This window comes from Pan troglodytes, chromosome 19 (assembly GCF_028858775.2).
Source record: "Pan troglodytes isolate AG18354 chromosome 19, NHGRI_mPanTro3-v2.0_pri, whole genome shotgun sequence".
Classification (NCBI taxonomy): Eukaryota; Metazoa; Chordata; class Mammalia; order Primates; family Hominidae; genus Pan; species Pan troglodytes.
Window position 1 is genome coordinate 11,433,951 of NC_072417.2, and position 18,156 is coordinate 11,452,106.

At 49.4% G+C, this 18,156-nt stretch overlaps 1 protein-coding gene across 1 annotated transcript in view; it reads right to left on the reverse strand.

Annotated features, from left to right (window-relative positions):
- Window positions 1–17,807, reverse strand: part of NXN (nucleoredoxin) — a 180,423-nt gene extending 162,616 nt beyond the window's left edge. The window contains exon 1 of the mRNA XM_016931115.4: window positions 17,341–17,807. Coding sequence (XP_016786604.1) covers window positions 17,341–17,700 — 360 coding nt within the window. The 5' untranslated portion in view covers window positions 17,701–17,807. The remainder of the gene's footprint in view (window positions 1–17,340) is intronic.
- Window positions 17,808–18,156: the final 349 nt, after the last annotated feature.

Consider the following 18,156-nt stretch of genomic DNA (forward strand, 5'->3'; position numbering starts at 1 on the left):
GAAGAAAAGCAGAAACATTCAGGAAAACGGGGGAGAGTTGTGTGTAATATTAGGTGAGAAGACTTTTGACATCATATTTGTACACTTTTCTCAAAGCAATAGATACATTCCTGAGACAATGCAGGTGAATTTTCCTAAGCAGAGGCAATCACAGGTTGAACGCCTCTTAGGAGCTCACAATCTGAAACAACTAGGCGTATTGCCTAACAAAGCGAAGGTCCTTCTGGGATAAAAAGAGTATTCCCAGCCGGGCACGGTGACTCACGCCTGTAATCCCAAGACTTTGGGAGGCGGAAGCAGGTGGATCACTTGAGTCCAGGAGTTCGAGACCAGCCTGGACAACACGGTAAAACCCCGTCTCTACCAAAAATACAAAAATTAGCCAGTCTCATAACCCCATCTCAAAATAAATAAATAAATATTAGATTTTAAAAATGTGAATTGTCCCTGAATTTATCTATTTCATAACTTTGGATTTAAGGTGAGGTGGGTTTTTAAAAATACAGCACCCTTCAGTAAGTAAAAAAATCTATATTAAATACAAGTTGCCTAATACTAGTCCCCCACAAAAGCCACAGCATAATACAAGCGCCCGGCACGGAGAAGGCTTTTGTCCCCATATACATCTGAATGCGCTTGGAAGCGGAGACTGACGGCCTCAGAGAACGAGCCTCTCAGCTTATCCAAACGGCAGAGCCCAGCGGTGGGAGTTTCACAGACACCGTCTGCTCACTGCTTTCCATCAGTCCTAGAGGGGCCCCTCTCTAAGGACGGGGAAGCGGCTTTCAAAGGCCTCCTTTCGCCTGTTGTACGCAGGGAGCACATCAGCCTGAGACATTTCCCATCTAAGGAGAGCAGTGGTTTGAGGGATTCTGTTCCTTGTCTCTAACTGTGTTGGGTGCATGATCGAGGCAGAAATCATACAAGGTTATCAGACAGGCACACACTGACACTTTTAGCCTCTACCCACTTGAGACCGAAAAAGCAGCACCTGTCAGGTTAGCCGAGGATATAAGCAAGACCCATTTAAAAGGCTTGATTTAAAAAAAAAAAAAAAGGTATAGGTACTGGGACACACACACACACACACACACACACACACACACACACACCTTTCATTTCATTTGAATTTTTTTTTTTAACATACTGCCCTTCCAGAAAATAACAGTTAATTTAAAATGCTATATCCGGGCTAGGCGCAGTGGCTCACATATGTAATCCCAGCACATTGGGAGGCCGAGGCAGGTGGATCGCTTGAGGCCAGGAGTTCGAGACCAGCTTGGGCAAAATAGTGAAACCCTCCTCTACAAAAAATAAAAACATCAGTCCGGTGTGGTGGGACACACCTGCAGTTCCCACTACTCAGGGGGCTGAGGTGGGAGGATCGCTTGAACCCAGGAGGCGGAGGTTGCAGTGAGCCAAGATCGCACCACTGCACTCCACCCTGGGTGACAGAACAAGACTCTGTCTCAGGGAAAAAAGGACAAAAAGGAAAAATTTTTTAAAACAATGCTAAATTGATTTGCGCAAAAAACCATTTAAGCATATGTATTTTCATATGCAGTATATGCCTATTCTTTTTCTGGAAAAACATACCAGACACTACTAACAGTGATGTTATCTTTGGAAAGAGGATTACTGTTACAGTTAATAAACAAAATGCTGGGCTGGGCGCGGTGGCTCACGCCTGTAATCCCAGCACTTTGGGAGGCCGAGGCAGGCGGATCACGAGGTCAGGTGATCGAGACCATCCTGGCTAACACGGTGAAACCCCGTCTCTACTAAAAATACAAAAAATTAGCCGGGTGCGGTGGCGGGCGCCTGTAGTCCCAGCTACTCGGGAGGCTGAGGCAGGAGAATGGCATGAACCCAGGAGGTGGAGCTTGCAGTGAGCCGAGATCGCACCACTGCACTCCAGCCTGGGCGACAGAGCCAGACTCCGTCTCAAAAACAAAAACAAAAAATGCTGGCTCTCTCTTGCAGATGGAAAACAGTGAACACAGAGAAACATGGCGTATGAAGCCATGCTGAGCAGAGGAATATAAATGGCTTTCTAATGTAAACAGTCAGCAGGAAAGCCATAATTTGTGCTGTATGTACAGAGACAGATAAATCCCTGTCTCCTCATGAACACATACCGTGTTTTGTTGTAAGGATCTCTATTTGCCTGAACTGTTGGCTCAGGGGCAGAACAGATCCAGAGGATCTCAGAAAAAATGTCACTAATTTCTTCACAGGAAAGAAGGGCTTCAAAAAGCGCTTCAGAACTAGAGTGTTCCACCCCAGTCTCTGCAAATTAATACTTTCCGCAAATCCAAATGAAAGAGAATACGTTCACGTGGTATTAAGTAGCATTTTATTCTTAAGAACATTTGTAAAAAGCTTAAAGCAACGCATCCAAGGGTTGAAGCCGGGACTTTCTGCAAATTTAGGAAACTGATTTCCCCTCAGGAAAATGTTTGAAGGCATTTACTTCCAATTCACCCTCACGCCTACATCTGAAATGTCAGAATCCTTAGGTGCCAAAACGCAATGTATATAACAGATTTGTGTGTAACTTTAGGTGGCCAAAGACACTTGTGTAAGAAAACACATCTATTTCAAAGTAAGGTAAAATTCGTGAAATAAATGGACTGAGTCACCCTAAAATATTAAGAAAAACATCTATCAGCACAAGGACAGTGGGCTGCTTTGCAGCTAGTGACTGTCTATGGATAATTTTGAAACAAAATGCCACACTTAATTAGCCAGCGGGCTTCGCATCCTGTGTGTGACGGAGAGAATGGTATTAAGAAAAAGACTCCCTCAGGCTCCATTAATGCCCTAATGAGAGGAGGGGGGAAGAGGGGTGTTGGGGAGAGGGCAGGGCAGTCAGGATTACCACATGGCCCTCAGGAAGTACAAGCTCTGCGCCTTCTGGACAAATGGGGGACTCTCAACCGCACACTGACTATTGGGCGTATCCAGCCAGCTATTCCCACAGGGTCCTCTGCAGGAAACAATTGTACCCACACTCTACACATGCCCAGCAGATAGAGCAGTTCTCAGATTACATCCAAGAGGGAGAACGTGGGCCTTAAGCTCACTTAACCGTCGTCCGTGATTTCATGACCAGCAACCTACCGACGGAGGGAGTCTCGATTTTCAAAAAGACAAAAGTGGGAGATTCTCCAGACGGCAGAGAGCTGGACTCGACATCAACCCTTCAACAGACCTTCCGGCTTACTTTAGTTATCACACACACTTAGGAAAAGAAGGGATCTGTTAGAAGCAAGCATGCATTCACCAAACACACGTCATTTCAGACTATCTTTCCTTGAAAACTATCAATAGGAACTATCTAAGTGATAGCGAGCTGTCTGTGAGGGCCTCCTACAATAAACATGCTGATCACACTGAGGAGTGTGGGCTGAATCATAATCCAATTAGGGCAAGTTTGGGATCGGCTGGATTTGAAGACGGCTGAGCAACTGACTAACAGACTCCTCCTAGCCTGGAGAAGGTGTCTAGAGGCATACTCCCCGACTCTATCCCCAGACTCAGGCTAATCAACATTTTTATCAACTGCTTGTATAAACAACGGTCTAGCAGGGACCACATAACACAGAGCTAAGAAGGGGCTTTGATTACTGTAGGTGATCACATCAGCCTGTAGTCCCAGCTACTCGGGAGGCTGAGGCAGGAGAATGGTGTGACTTCGACAGACAGGGCACGGTGACTCACACCTATAATCCCAGCACTTTGGGAGGCCGAGGTGGGGAAAACATGAAGTCAGGAGTTCGAGACTAGCCTGACCAACATGGTGAAACCCTGTCTCTACTAAAAATACAAACAATTAGCTGGGTGTGGTGGCAGGCACCTGTAGTCCCAGCTACTCGAGAGGCTGAGGCAAGAGAATCACTTGAACCTGGGAGGCAGAGGTTGCAGTGAGCTGAGATTGCACCACTGCACTCCAGCTTGGGCAACAGGAGCAAAATTCTGTCTCAAAAAAAAAAAAAAAAGAAAAGTGAATGCAATGAGATCTCGCGACATGGTAACAGAAGTCTACATAACATCTACAACAAGCTTGTCCAACCCACAGCACGTGGACACATGTGGCCCAGGACAGCTTTGAATGGGGCCCAACACAAATTTGTAAACTTTCTTAAAACATTATGAGATTTTTTTGCTATCTGCTTTTTTTAGCTCATCAGCTATCACTAGTGTTGTTAGCATTTTTTTTTTTCTTTTGAGATGGAGTTTCGCTCTTGTTACCCAGGCCGGAGTGCAATGGCACGAATTTGACTCACTGCAACCTCCGCTTCCAGGGTTCAAATGATTCTCCTGCCTCAGCCTCCCGAGTAGTTGGGATTGCAGGCATGCGCCACCACGCCCGGCTAATTTTGTATTTTTAGTAGAGACGGGGTTTCTCCACGTTGGTCAGGCTGGTCTCGAACTCCTGACCTCAGGGGATCCGTCCATTTCAGCCTCCCAAAGTGCTGGGAATACAGGCATGCGCCACCACGCCCGGCTAATTTTGTATTTTTAGTAGAGACGGGGTTTCTCCACGTTGGTCAGGCTGGTCTCGAACTCCTGACCTCAGGGGATCCGTCCATTTCAGCCTCCCAAAGTGCTGGGAATACAGGCGTGAGCCACCACGCCCGGCCGGTGTTCGCATATTTTATGTGTGGCCCAAGACAATTCTTCTACTTCCAACGTGGCCTAGGGAGGCCAAAAGATTGGGCAACAAAGGAGGTGGGGCAGCCGGCTGCCCTCTGTGCCTGGACAGACCACACTGGAGTCTGCATGCAGGTGGGGGGACGACTGTTGGGGGGGTGGGGCAGACAAACTTGGAGGGTGCTTGGATCTGAATGGCCTGGGTGCGGGGGAAAGGTGAACCCACGTCACAGGAGAAATGCTCCAAGGACCAGGGGACTCCCTGGGGAGAGAGAAGAGTTGCCTGCAATTCTTCACGGCCCAGCAGTCCCCTGGGAGAGGACGGCTGAGGTCAGAATGGACTTCCTCAGGAGATGGTGTGTTGGGGTCACTGGAAACACCCCACACAGAGAGGGTGACCGTAGGGGCCACATTCCCTCAGTAATATACCCTGATTTTTCCTGACAAGCCCCCCACAGCCCCCGGACCTGAGGCTCAGTCCACCTGGCTTGGGACCCCAGCCTCCGGCTACACAGGTGTGGACACAACTCAGGCTTGGCCCTTTGGTATTTACACATCCTGGCCACAGTGACCAGTTATGGGATCAAGGGCGACCATGCCGGACTCCTGCTGCTGGGAGTCTGGGAGGACAGGAAGCAGGCTCAGAACTGCCGATGGTCCTCAGGCCACTAGGAGATGAGGAACAGCCTGCCAGAGGCCAGGGCGCAGAGACAGGCGGGGCGGGGAGATGGGCAAGGACCTGCCCCAGGACGGCATCTGTGCCACCCGGGCCTAAAGCTGACCTATATCTGGACCTCTCACCCACAGGAAACTCAGACCCTTCTGAACCCAGGAGGTGATATTCTACACACCTAGATAAGGCAGAAAACAGGGCTCAGAAAAGTTCAGGAATGTGGCAAGGAGGCAGACCCAGGGACAGAACCAAGTTAAATGGATAAGAACAACAAATAAATTGCAAGGAAAAGCAGGGAAGGGAAACTATAGGCTAAAAGAGGCTTAAGGGATACAGCTACCAAATGTAATGGGCAAATTTTATTTGGATTCAAACAAACCAACTGTCATCCCAGCACTTTGGGAGGCCAAGGCAGGCGGATCACGAGGTCAGGAGATCAAGACCATCCTGGCTAATATGGTGAAACCCCATCTCTACTAAAAATACAAAAAATTAGCCGGGCATGGTGGCGGGCACCTGTAGTCCCAGCTACTTGGGAGGCTGAGGCAGGAGAATGGTGTGAACCCAGGAGGCGGAGCTTGCAGCAAGCTGAGATCGCGCCACTATACTCTAGCCCAGGCGACAGAGCGAGACTCCGTCTCAAAAACAAAAAAAATTAGGAGACAATCAGGAAAATGTGAATACTAACTGGATATTTGCTGAAACTAAAGAACTGATGGATTTCTTAGGTGTGATATTGTGGTTATGTTTTTTAAGGGTTACTTAGTGAAATGCTTATGAAGGAAATGACATGACGGCTGGGACTATCTTCAAAATCATTGAGGGGATGGGGGGGGCAGTAGGTGTCCTTGAGTTGATGACTGTTGAATGTGGGTGGATATGTGGGGATTCACTGAACTGCTTTCTCTACCTGCATGATATTTAAAGTTTCCCAAAATAAATAATATTAAGAGACATATGCACAGACCATATCTCCCCCTGGCCTCTCCCAGCTCAAAAGAGGGTGCGGGATCCATTCAGTAAAACCAAGCACCTGATTAGTCAAAGAGATGATCTAGAATTACACCCATATGCAAAGATATGCAGATGCAGCCGGGCGTGGTGGTGCACACCTGCATTCCCAGCTACTCGGGAGGCTGAGGTGGGAGGACTGCCTGGGCCCAGGTCAAAGCTGCAGTGAGCCCTGACTGTGCCACTGCACTTTAGCCTGGGCAACACAGCAAGAGCTCTCTCACACAAACAAGCAAACAATCAAAGACACAGATGTCATCAAATCAACAACTGACAGACAATTATTGTCCTAGAAGGAAAATGAAGAGAGGCCAGGCATGGTGGCTCACGCCTGTAATCCCAGCACTCTGAGAGGCTGAGGCAGGCGGATCACTTGAGGTCAGGAGTTCAAGACCAGCCTCGTCAAGATAGTGAAACCCTGTCTTTATTAAAAATACAAAATGAGCCAGGCGTGGTGGCGGGCACCTGTAATCCCAGCTACTCAGGAGGCTGAGACAGGAGTATCGCTTGAACCTAAGAGGCAGAGGTCACAGTGAGCTGAGATCGTACCACTGCACTGCAGCCTGGGCAACAGAGGGAGACACAGTCTCAAAAAAAAAAAAGAAAGAAAGAAAAAGAAAAGAAAAGAAAGAAAAGAAACAAAAAAAATGAAGAGAAACCAGGTTCTGTGATAGTCTCTAGATACAAATAAATAACTAGGTGCTTTGGAATGGGGAGGGGTACAAAGAGGTAAAAAGGCTGAATTCCTCTCTCTTATAATCCAAATAACCATAAAATGTGGAATGAATACCAAAGCGCCTGGTAAACATTTAAACGGCACGTGCTATGCACCAGGCACCATCCTAAGTACTTGTCAAATATTATGTCATTCAGTCCTTAACAACCACCCTAAGAGGCTGGTACCATTATCTCCATTTTACTCACCAGGAAACTAGAGACACAGAAATTCCAGAACTGGCCCCAAAGTCACACTCCCGGGAAACAGCCAAGTTTCCAACCCGGGAAACCTGGATCTGGATTTCCAGTCTATATTCTTCATCTACTATGGAACACACTTTAAATATTCACATATCATAATGGAGTATTTTTGAAGGATCGTGGGTAAAAACAATTTTTACAATTGCAGTCAAGAACATGCCCAGAGCTGGAAAACGCTGCACTCACAGGCTACATCCACGCCTATTCGGGGCTCCGGCGGTCACACTGCGATTTTTCCCTATTGCACGTGGTCCCGCCCAATCTTCAGATTTCACATCAAAACCTGAAAAATGAGTAACAGATGAGGCAGCTGTGCTGTGAGCCACCACGATCAAAAGAAAACTGTCTTGACCTGATCACGTTTAACGGGAGGAAAAGCAGCGCCTTCTGATTTTAAACAGATTAAATCCATCCAGATTTTTATCCCAGGGATATTGACCAAAAAAAGACAAATTAAAAAAACTGTGGAACTGATGCATCTGGATGAAATTCTCCCAGGAAAACAAAGAGAAAGCCCTATCCCTATGACAGCAGAACTCACCACACCCTGTTTGGTGACTATTCGACAACGATATGAGATAAAACCGTCATTCACTGTAGAAACAGCACTTGAATTTACCTGTAATTGGTGCCTGTACTGAGACACCCTGGGGAGCAGGGGGAGAGGCTGACGGATTGGACAGAAGGAAGCGACGGACGGAGTGAAGCTTACGTTGTTTTTTTAAAAGGATTTTCTGATGTAGTTCATACAAAAATACACTGTGTATCTGGTCCAAGAGTTATGACCGGCAAGCCGCAGAAAATTTACGTGTGCTTTTAATCACAGAGGCCACAGAACAAAACTTTCCATGACGGGTCTCACTCCCGAGTAACGGCACTGGGCTTCTGCCTCGTCGTGGAGCAGAAAGCACAGGTTTGAGATTTCACTGGAAGTTGGAACGGCAGTTTCTGCAAACCTCATAAAAGGGAGGACTGATTTAGTCCTAGGATCTCGGCAGGACACCTGAAGTTCAATTTTGTCTCTGAACAAAAAGCACTACAGCAGCCTGCAGGCTTTCCGTAGGATGAAGGGGGAGTTGGGGGGCCCTTCACTGGAGGAACTAAAAAAAAGCCAAATCATTAAAAAGGCCCTTAGAAAAAAAAACACCACCATGGAAAAAGGCAGCAAGAGAGAAGAGGTTCTCGCTGTCCTGCCTTCCAAGCAACCAGCGAATGTTTCAAGCCGTTCAACTACCTCTATCTTATCTCAGAGCGGTCCCTGCACATCTAGAGGAAGAAAGCCACCTGAAGAGGGCTTGCTGCTCCTCCTCCTCCATGCGGAACGTTTGATGTGAGTATTTTTTAAGGTACAATTCCGTGAACAGAAAGGACCAAGTTGAATTTAAGGGAGTTCAGCCAAGCTCTTTCATCCAACACTGTGACCCTGATCTAATAATCGGTGTTCTTTCCTTCAATTCTCCAGCTCTGACATACTTGGAAAAGTTAAAACGGTGAATATCTACTGATTACTAGTTGCTGGAAGACGTAATATGCACGCATTTTGAGTTCTTTGGAAGAAAGATGCTAGAGAAATGCAAACAATGAAATATTAAAGCATGGCATGACAGGTCTGCAGATATGAGACTTTTTTTTTTTTTTTTTTGACACGGAGTTTCACTCTTATTCCCCAGGCTGGAGTACAGTGGTGTGATCTCGGCTCAATGCAACCTCCACCTCCAGGGTTCAAGTGATTCTCCTGCCTCAGCCTCCTTAGTAGCTCGGATTACAGGCGTGCACCACCACACCCGGCTAATTTTGTATTTTAAGTAGAGATAGGGTTTCTCCACATTGATCAGGCTGGTCTCGAACTCCCAACCTCAGGTGATCCGCCCACCTCGGCTTCCCACAGTGCTGGGATTACAGGCGTGAGCCACCGCGCCTGGCCGAGTCTCTTTTAATAGACTCAGATATTTGACATTTCAAAAATGGAGAGTCAAGCTTTTTCCTATTTTTGAGCACAGAATCACACGGCAATCCAGTTGCACAAGAAGCTGCCAGGACTCACCCAGCTGTGACATCCATTTGCTCATTTAGTCCTCTTTAAAACACTCATTGAGAAACAAAAACAGACCGAGCGCGGTGGCTCACGCCTGTCATCCCAGCACTTTGGGAGGCCGAGGCAGGTGGATCATGAGGTCAGGAGTTCAAGACCATCCTGGCCAACACGGTAAAACCCCGTCTCTACTAAAAACACAAAAAATTAGCCGGGCGTGAGGGCGGGCACCTGTGGTCCCAGCTCCTCGGGAGGCTGCGGCAGGAGAATGGCGTGAACCGGGGAGGCGGAGCTGGCAGTCAGCCGAGATCACGCCACTGCACTCCAGCCTGGGTGACAGAGCGAGACTCCGTCTCAAAAAAAAAAAAAGAAAGTCAGGATTCACAAAGATTCCAAATTCATAGCGATTTTCCTTGAGTGTCTTGGAATACGCATAAACGGTAAATTCAACGCAACACAGAAAACTAAGCACCTTGGTGGTTCACACCATGGACCACTGGGAATTCAGATCATGAAAAAAGAAAACACACCCTGGCCGGGCGCCGCAGCTCACGCTGTGATCCCAGCACTTTGGAAGCCGAGGCGGGTGGATCACCTGAGGTCAGGAGTTCAAGACCAGCCTGGCCAACATGGTGAAACCCTGTCTCTATTAAAAATATAAAAATTGGCCAGTCACGGTGGCTCACACCCATAAGCCCAGCACTTTGGGAGGCCAAGGCAGGCGGATCACCTAAGGTCGGGAGTTGGAGACCAACCTGACCAACATGGTGAAACCCCATCTCTACTAAAAATACAAAAATCAGCCAGGCGTGGTGGCGCATGCGCCTGTAATCCCAGCTACTCGGGAGGCTGAAGCAGAAGAATTGCTTGAACCCAGAAGGCAGAGGTCACGGTAAGCTGAGATGGTGTCATTGCACTCCAGCCTGGGCAACAAGAACAAAACTCCATCTCAAAAAAAATTTTAAAAATACAAAACTTAGCCAGGCGTGGTGGCTGGCACCTGTAATCCCAGCTACTCGGGAGGCTGAGGCAGGAGAATCGCTTGAACCCGGGAGGCGGAGGTTGCAGTGAGCCGAGATCACGCCACTGCTCTCCAGCCTGGCAGAGCGAGACTCCATCTGAAAAAAAAAAAAAGAAAAAGAAAAAAAGGAAAGAAAACACATCCTATGCCAAGCCTGTGCTCTCCTGGCCAAAATGAAATCATGCAGGAAGGATCCCACCTAGTTCACAATGGGACGAGCTGGAGCCCTGGAACCCTGATCACTGTCAGGAAAAAGGAAGATCCCCAAGGGGCTTGTTCACCCCCGACCCCAGCTGTGCACAAAACCTGTTTTCTCAAATGTGTGCACACATTACAACACCTTCCCAACAAAAGGTAGGAATATTTTAAAACGTAGAATCAGGGCCGGGTGCGGTGGCTCACGCCTGTAATCCCAGCACTTTGGGAGGCTGAGGTGGGTGGATCACAAGGTCAGGAGATCGAGACCATCATGGCTAACACGATGAAATCCCGTCTCTACTAATAACACAAAAAATTAGCCGGGCGTGCTGGCGGACGCCTGTAGTCCCAGCTACTCGGGAGGCTGAGGCAGGAGAATGGCGTGAACCCGGGAGGCAGAGATTGCGGTGAGCCCAGATCGCTCCACTGCACTCCAGCCTGGGCGACAGAGCGAGACTGCGTCTCAAAAAAAAAAAAAAGTAGAATCAAATCAGTGACCCTAACTTCCAGGGCTTGCCTCTGTGCTCTAGCTCACATTCCAACCCGTGTCAGAAGACAAATCAATCAGCAAGAGCTGTGGACGGCTACTCAGAGGCAGGCCTGAGCTGCTAACTGGGAGATGAGTACCAAGCCAGCAATGCCTACATGTCTGAGCAAACCTATCCCACAGCATTCCGGAGCTGGGACGGGAGGCAGGCCCACGCTAGAGGTGGCGTTTCTACAGCTCCAGAGATGGGCACCCTCCATTTCCCACGCGAAACAGCAGTCTTTCAACCTCTACACCGCCCAGAGTTAAGCAAACAGGGTCAGCGGAAGACACACCTAATAGCTTTGGGAAACCACAAAATGATTGCTTTGTGCATAATTTCTCTCAAGAAGAGTGCCTGATCATCTTTAAGTTACAAGGGTGACTTAAAGGGTAACTTAATAGTAACTTAAATCTTTCCCAGGCTTCGTTGGTCAGCAGCAGTCTGGAGCGTCATTGGCAGATAGAAATACAGAGCTCAGTAAGTATCAGTAATATCCCGGGACTTTAAGGCACTGTATTTGTTGTTTCATTCTTCTAGGTCTTTCTTCGCAGTGATAATCTCTTATGGGGCAATTTTTTTTATTTAATTTTTTTTTCCCAAGACGGAGTCTTGCTGTGTCACCCAGGCTGGAGTGCCGTGGCCCGATCTCAGCTCACTGCCAACTCCACCTCTCGGGTTCAAGCGATTCTCCTGCCTCAGCCTCCCGAGTAGCTGGGAGTACAGGTGTGTACCACCACACCTGGTTAATTTTGTATTTTTAGTAGAGATGGGGTTTCACCATGTTGGCCAGGCTGGTCTTGAACTCCTGACCTCAAGTGACCCACCCACCTCGGCCTCCCAAAGTGCTGGGATGACAGGCGTGAGCCACAGTGCCCGGCCATTGTAGGGCAATTTTTTTGACACCTTCATCAAATCCCCTTGTATGCTTGTAAAAGTCATTGGTTTGAAAAGTTTAAAAATATACCTCATGCCGGGCGCGGTGGCTCATGCCTGTAATCCCAGCACTTTCGGAGGCTGAGCTGGGCGGATCACGAGGTCGGGAGATCGAGACCATCCTGGCTAACACAGTGAAACCCCGTCTCTACTAAAAATACAAAAAAAAAATTAGCCAGGCGTGGTGGTGGGCGCCTGTAGTCCCAGCTACTCAGGAGGCTGAGGCAGGAGCATGGCGTGAACCCGGGAGGCGGAGCTTGCAGTGAGCCAAGATCGCACCACTGCACTCCAGCATGGGTGACACAGCGAGACTCCATCTCAAAAAAGTATATAGATATATATATAGAGATATATAGATATGCCTCATAACCGTTTTACAGTTCAGTAATGTGATAGATTCCCAAGGCTCAAGCTATGAAATGACTAAACTTAATGATCATTTATCTAAACACAATAATAGCATTTATTGAGCACTCACCATATGCCAGGCATGTGTGTATTATCGCACGTAGCCTTTACACAACAAGGCAGGTGCTGTTATCACAAATGGAAAAGGAACGTGTGGTACAGAGATGTACAGCGCCTTGCACGAGGACACACAGCTAATAAACGGCAGAGCGGGGGCGTGAACTCAAGCAGAAGGACAAAAGAATCTATATTTTTAGCCATGTATTAGACTGCCTTATTATGCAGAGAAAAAACAAAGAGATTAAAAAATATATTACAAATGATGGAACAAGAAAAAGCCTCTCAAGGAACATTGCTCTTATTACTTTATTTTTATTTATTTATTTATTTATTTAATACAGGGTCTTGCTGTGTTGTCCTGGCTGGAGTGTAGTGACACAAACATGGCTCACTGCAGCCTCCACCTCCTGGGTTTAAGCAATCCTCCTGCCTCACCCTCCCGAGTAGCTGGGACCACAGGTACCCACCACTGTGACCAGCTAATTGTTATTTTTTGCAAAGACAATGCTTCACCATGTTGCCCAGGCTGGTCTCAAACTCCTAGGCTCAAGTGATCCCCCCACCTTGGCCTCCCAAAGTGCTGAATTACAGGTGTGAGCCATCACACCCGGCCTGCTCCTAACTGGACTGTTGTCCTTTATTACTAAAAGATTGGCCCAAGTCCTAGAAACACAGTCACCAGTGGGAGCCTGTCCTGGCTGGTCCGGGCTTCTTATGAAGAAGGCAGAAAATCCTCATTTTCAAAACGGCACCTTTTTGCCATCTTGTCCCACCTTGAAAGTGAATGCAAAGAAAAGATACAGTGGTGTCACAGCAACTGTTCTCTTCCTGGCTGCAGTGTTTGGATTCAAGGAAGAGTGGCAGAGCTGGAGTTGTAAGACTGTTGAGGTTGCTACCAAATCCTGTCCCACCCATAGGGCCAAAGGGATTCAGGTAAATTCTCAGCCAAGCTTCTCATTGAGTCTGAACTGAAAGAATCACCCAAAGCAGCCAGAGTGAGACTCCACTTCCCCTGGCTGGAGCAGGCTGACCAGGGATACCGGACCAGGGTCCCCTGACTCTGCAGACTTTCTCTTCCCCTTTGTCATGCCAGGAAGTCCTGGGGCCACACCAGAGCCTCACAAAACTGTCCAGAGGAAGCCAGTGGTCTGCACCCTTGGATGTCAGTGCACCCACACTGACCGTATGTTTTTGATCAGGCATCCAGCCCAGACAAAGTTGAGCTCTGCGACTTTAACACCAAAAGAGTGCTCACTTCTGTGAGGCTGAAGTGGATCCCGGAGACGGACCTCTCCAGTCTTGACGAGTGAGTAACATACTCATCCAAAGGGAAGCCCAAATCCCCAAAGTCCCAATTTCACCACCTCCTGACTATCGATCACATTCCTTCTCTCTAGAAATCTGAAAATCATCTACCAACCTACTTATTAAAACAAGTCTAACTGCCTTAACTTCAGGATTATAGATTTGCTGATGAAATTGTTATAAATGCTCTCAAAGTTCTATTACCATCTAATTACAATTTATGCACAGCTATATCATAATGTGTGTTTTGGAAGCTGAAATAATATGTGTTTTGGAAGCCAAAAAAATTAAGCTTCAATTACTTTTGTACCTACCATGACAACAGGCAGAAACAGGACAATTTTGTATAAAGAATTTTTTTTACATTTTTGTCCTTTTTTTTTTTTTTTTTTGGTGTTTTCTCACAGTTCCTGTCAAGGTGAGAGGAACCAGGCAAAATGCAGGCTTAACATATATGGTCATCCCCAGGTTTTTTTTTAACTATATAAAGGAGAAATTAATAAAAGAAAAAAAGAAATACCACACAGCATTTTCTTTCCCCACCATAATTTTTCAATTTTCTTTAGAGAAATGCCAGCCAATAGCTAATTAGAACCACACCCTTTGTTATCCCAACGGGAAGAAGTATACGCGTGGGCTTAAAGAACAAATGTTAATGAGAACTTAAAAAAAAAATTAGCAATCTGGAACTCTGGTTTCCCTTCAGTGTAAAACAAAATTCCCTTCTCTAGAGTTATTTTAATCGTTGGTGAAACGACACGGACAGAGTCCAGACAAGACGTGTTCACCCATCCAGTGCTCTCAGCTGGGAGAACTCCGGCTCTTCACTTGTTCTGATGGGGAAATTAGCATCATTAGCTCACGGGCTTCTAAGCACCCTAACTTCAAACGAGACAAAAACTCAGTTACAGAAAAGGCACTTGTTCCACATCTCTTTGGTTTCAAGGGGGAAAATAATTCCTTTTTTTTTTTTTTTTTTTTTTGAGACAGAGTTTCGCTCTTGTTGCCCAGACTGGGGTGCAATGGTGCGATCTCGGCTCACCGCAACCTCCGCCTCCCAGGTTCAAGCGATTCTCCTGCCTCAGCCTCCCTAGTAGCTGGGACTACAGGCATGCGCCACCAGGTCTGGCTAATTTTGTATTTTTAGTAGAGACAGGGTTTCTCCATGTTGGTCAGGCTGGTCTGGAACTCCCGACCTCAGGTGATCCGCCCACCTCAGCCTTCCAAAGTGCTGGGATAACAGGCATGAGCCACCGCGCCCGGCAATAATTCCTTTTAAAATCAGCACATAGCTTTTGTAATTTCCAAGAGTATGTGTTCCATAAGAAGGACAGCTGGAGTCTTTTTACCTGCTATATATCCCCGAGAAAGATCTTGAGTGGTTTGTTCACGACCAAGGAAAGAAACTATCTCCTTGAAAACTGGACTGGTTTTAGAGAATAAATTATAGGATGTGAGTCAGAAAAACTCTGGGCCAAAAAATAAAATGTTTAAGATGCTAAGGCACCAGGGTTTGGGCACGTCCAGCACTCTCAACGGTATTTTCAAATGAGCGTCTGCCCTGTGTCATCCAGGTTCTCATCATGGAGGAATCAGCAGGTCCAGGCTAGGGCCGCAGAATACTTTTTGTCATGCAAAGAGCCTGTCCAGGGTAATAGAGAGCCAGCCATGGCCCATGTCCTATCAAATATTCTCCTTTTTCGGAAAAAGCTCTAAGCATTTGCAAAACATCTGTTTGCTCCATATTTTTACTATCCAAAAAATGTATTTCCTCTTCAGTAAAAAACACAACAATAGGCTGTTAAGCCTGTAACATTTTACCATAATTCTATGTTTTCAAAAGCTAGAAATCATTTGTATTGCCGGATAAGGACATTATTTTAAGTAGACTTTGGTCTACAACAGAAACTTGCCGTAACAATGAAAATCTTTTTTGGCAAATCACTTTCTGAACATTATTTCTCCACGAACGTACCACAAAAACCACCACCAAGGAAAACAAAGGATTCTCGTATTTTGAATCAAAAAGTACTGGCCATGCATATTCATACTACATCAAGCATGTCAATCAAAATGGGCAAAATAACCTAAAAAGCAGTAAAAATGCCAACTCTTGCCTCTGAGTGGTTAGTGAACCTATGGTTTCCCAATGTGAAATTTACAAACTGCATCGGATCAACTGTATTTCATACTTTAAATCTCAAATCTCTACCTCACACTGCTTCGGGATGGATGATTTACTCAAGACATTTGGGGTCACAGTATAAGCCTTTTGCTCCCAGTAAATCTAAATCATGCTTCTCAACAAGATTCTGCACATATAAAAGGAACACGTGGCACGCCTCGCCATGCTCCCCAGAGGAAACTAAACGCCCCCAGAATAGCCCTTCTGTCCACTCCAGAAACAGGCTTTCCTCAAAAAGGGAAGGGGGCTGGATTCACACGTTGCATCATAGACACTCACGAAGCAACAGCGCTCCAAAACTTTTTCTGACTCCATTCATTACAAAATGTCCTGGATGTGCTTTATTATCACAGAGACAGACATCCTCACCCAAGGGACACACTCAGAAACCCAAACTCAACTCGGCAGCAAACTGGGAGACACGAGAAGTTGACAGCAAAGTATCCATTTCCCCAAATCCTCCTTCTTCCAGTCAATGTGCATCGATGGGGTCAACTCAGCCCTTAACTCGAAGACCCCGGGACCACAGGGGCCACCACGCAGCTGAGCTCTGCACAGCCCGGGCTGTTCCCGCGCCCGGGAGGCGTCTGGGGAGGAGACTGGACGGCCAGACAATGCAAAGCTCCCCGGTGGCCGCGAACTCAGCCTGGGGCGGGGGGGGCGGGGGAGGCGGGGGCGGGAGACGGAGCCGTGAGCGCCCTTCTCGGCCACAGCCACGGCCACGGTCACCGGCCGCCTCTCCTGACCTCGGCCTCGGCCCCCAGGTCCCCGGTCCCCGGGGAAGGGGCTCCGGGAAGGCAGGTTTCTCCCGGAAAGAAAGGAAACGCGCTGGTTTGGGCACCACGGGCGGGGGGCGCGCACCCTCCCCTCCCCTCCCCTCCCCACTGTGGGAATCCGCGGGGGTCGGCGGCGGAGGCAGGAAGGGCCTGGCGCCTCTGCTCGCGGGTGAAGGGGTCGCGGAACCGGGATCCCCGAGCGCAGCCGCCCCCACCCGAGGCTCCCAGCGTGTGCGGACGGAGGGGCTCCAGCCGGGGTCCCGGGGGCCGAGGGGGGTCCAACTTTCCAGGGCGGGCGCAGCGCAGCACTCGAACCAAAGAGGGGTCCTGGGATGAGGGTGCGGGCACAGCGCGGAGAGGGAGGGGAGGGGGGGCAGAGGCGGGGACGGCGGGGTGGGGGGCGGGGAGAGGACAGTGGGTCGGGGGGCGGGGGACTGGGGGCTGGGGTCAGGGGGTGGGGGGCGGGCAGGGGGACAACGGGGTTGGCGGAGGGCAGGGGTAACGGGGGTGGGGGACGGGCAGGGGTAACGGGGGTGGGGGGCGGGCAGGGGCCGGCGAGGCCCGCGCCGCTCACCTTCCTGTGCTTCTCCTTGTAGGGCAGCGCCAGCCACGGCATGTCCCGCACGAAGTCCTGCCACTGCCGCTGGTCCTGGTCCGAGGACACGAAGACGATCTCCAGGCGCCGCCGCGGCTCGGGCTCCGCCGCCGCCCCGGCCCCCGCTCCCGGCCCCGGCCCGGCCGCCGCGTCCCCCCGCAGGCGCCCGTAGAAGGCGGCCAGGCTGGCGCTGAGCTGCGCGCAGGGGGCGCTGAGGCTGCAGCCGAAGTAGAGACCCAGCAGCGAGATGCCGCGGGCGCCCAGCGAGTGCACGTCCACCTCCTCGCCGCCGCCCGTCACCAGCTTCTCGCCGAGCAGCTCCTCCAGGAAGCCCGACATCCTGGCCCACCGCACGGCGGGCAGGCGGCTGCGACCCCGCTCCACGGTCCGCGCGGCGGGAGGAGGCGGCGGCGGCGGCGGCAGGCGCTGAGGAGAGCGGAGCCCGGCCCAGTAAGGCCGCCCACGCCACGCCCCCTCCGCCTGCCCGCGCCACGCCCCCTCCGCGGTCCGCGCCACGCCCCTCCGCCCGCCCTCGCCACGCCCCGTTTGCGGCCGGCCATGGCCAGAGCTCTCCGCCCAGGCGGGGTCCGCAGCTGCCGGTCGCGGTGCGCGGGGTGACTGCTTGGGCGAGAAGCCGGACCCGAAACGCCGCACTCTCCCTGGAAAGCCCGCGGCCGAAGTGAAGAAAGGAGAAGGGCCCGCTGAGCCGGCGCTTTCCCGGGCTGCAGCCCGGCCCGCATTTTCTCTCCTCCTCAGTTCTAAATTCCCTCCAGACCTCCAGGGATCCCGCCCCCT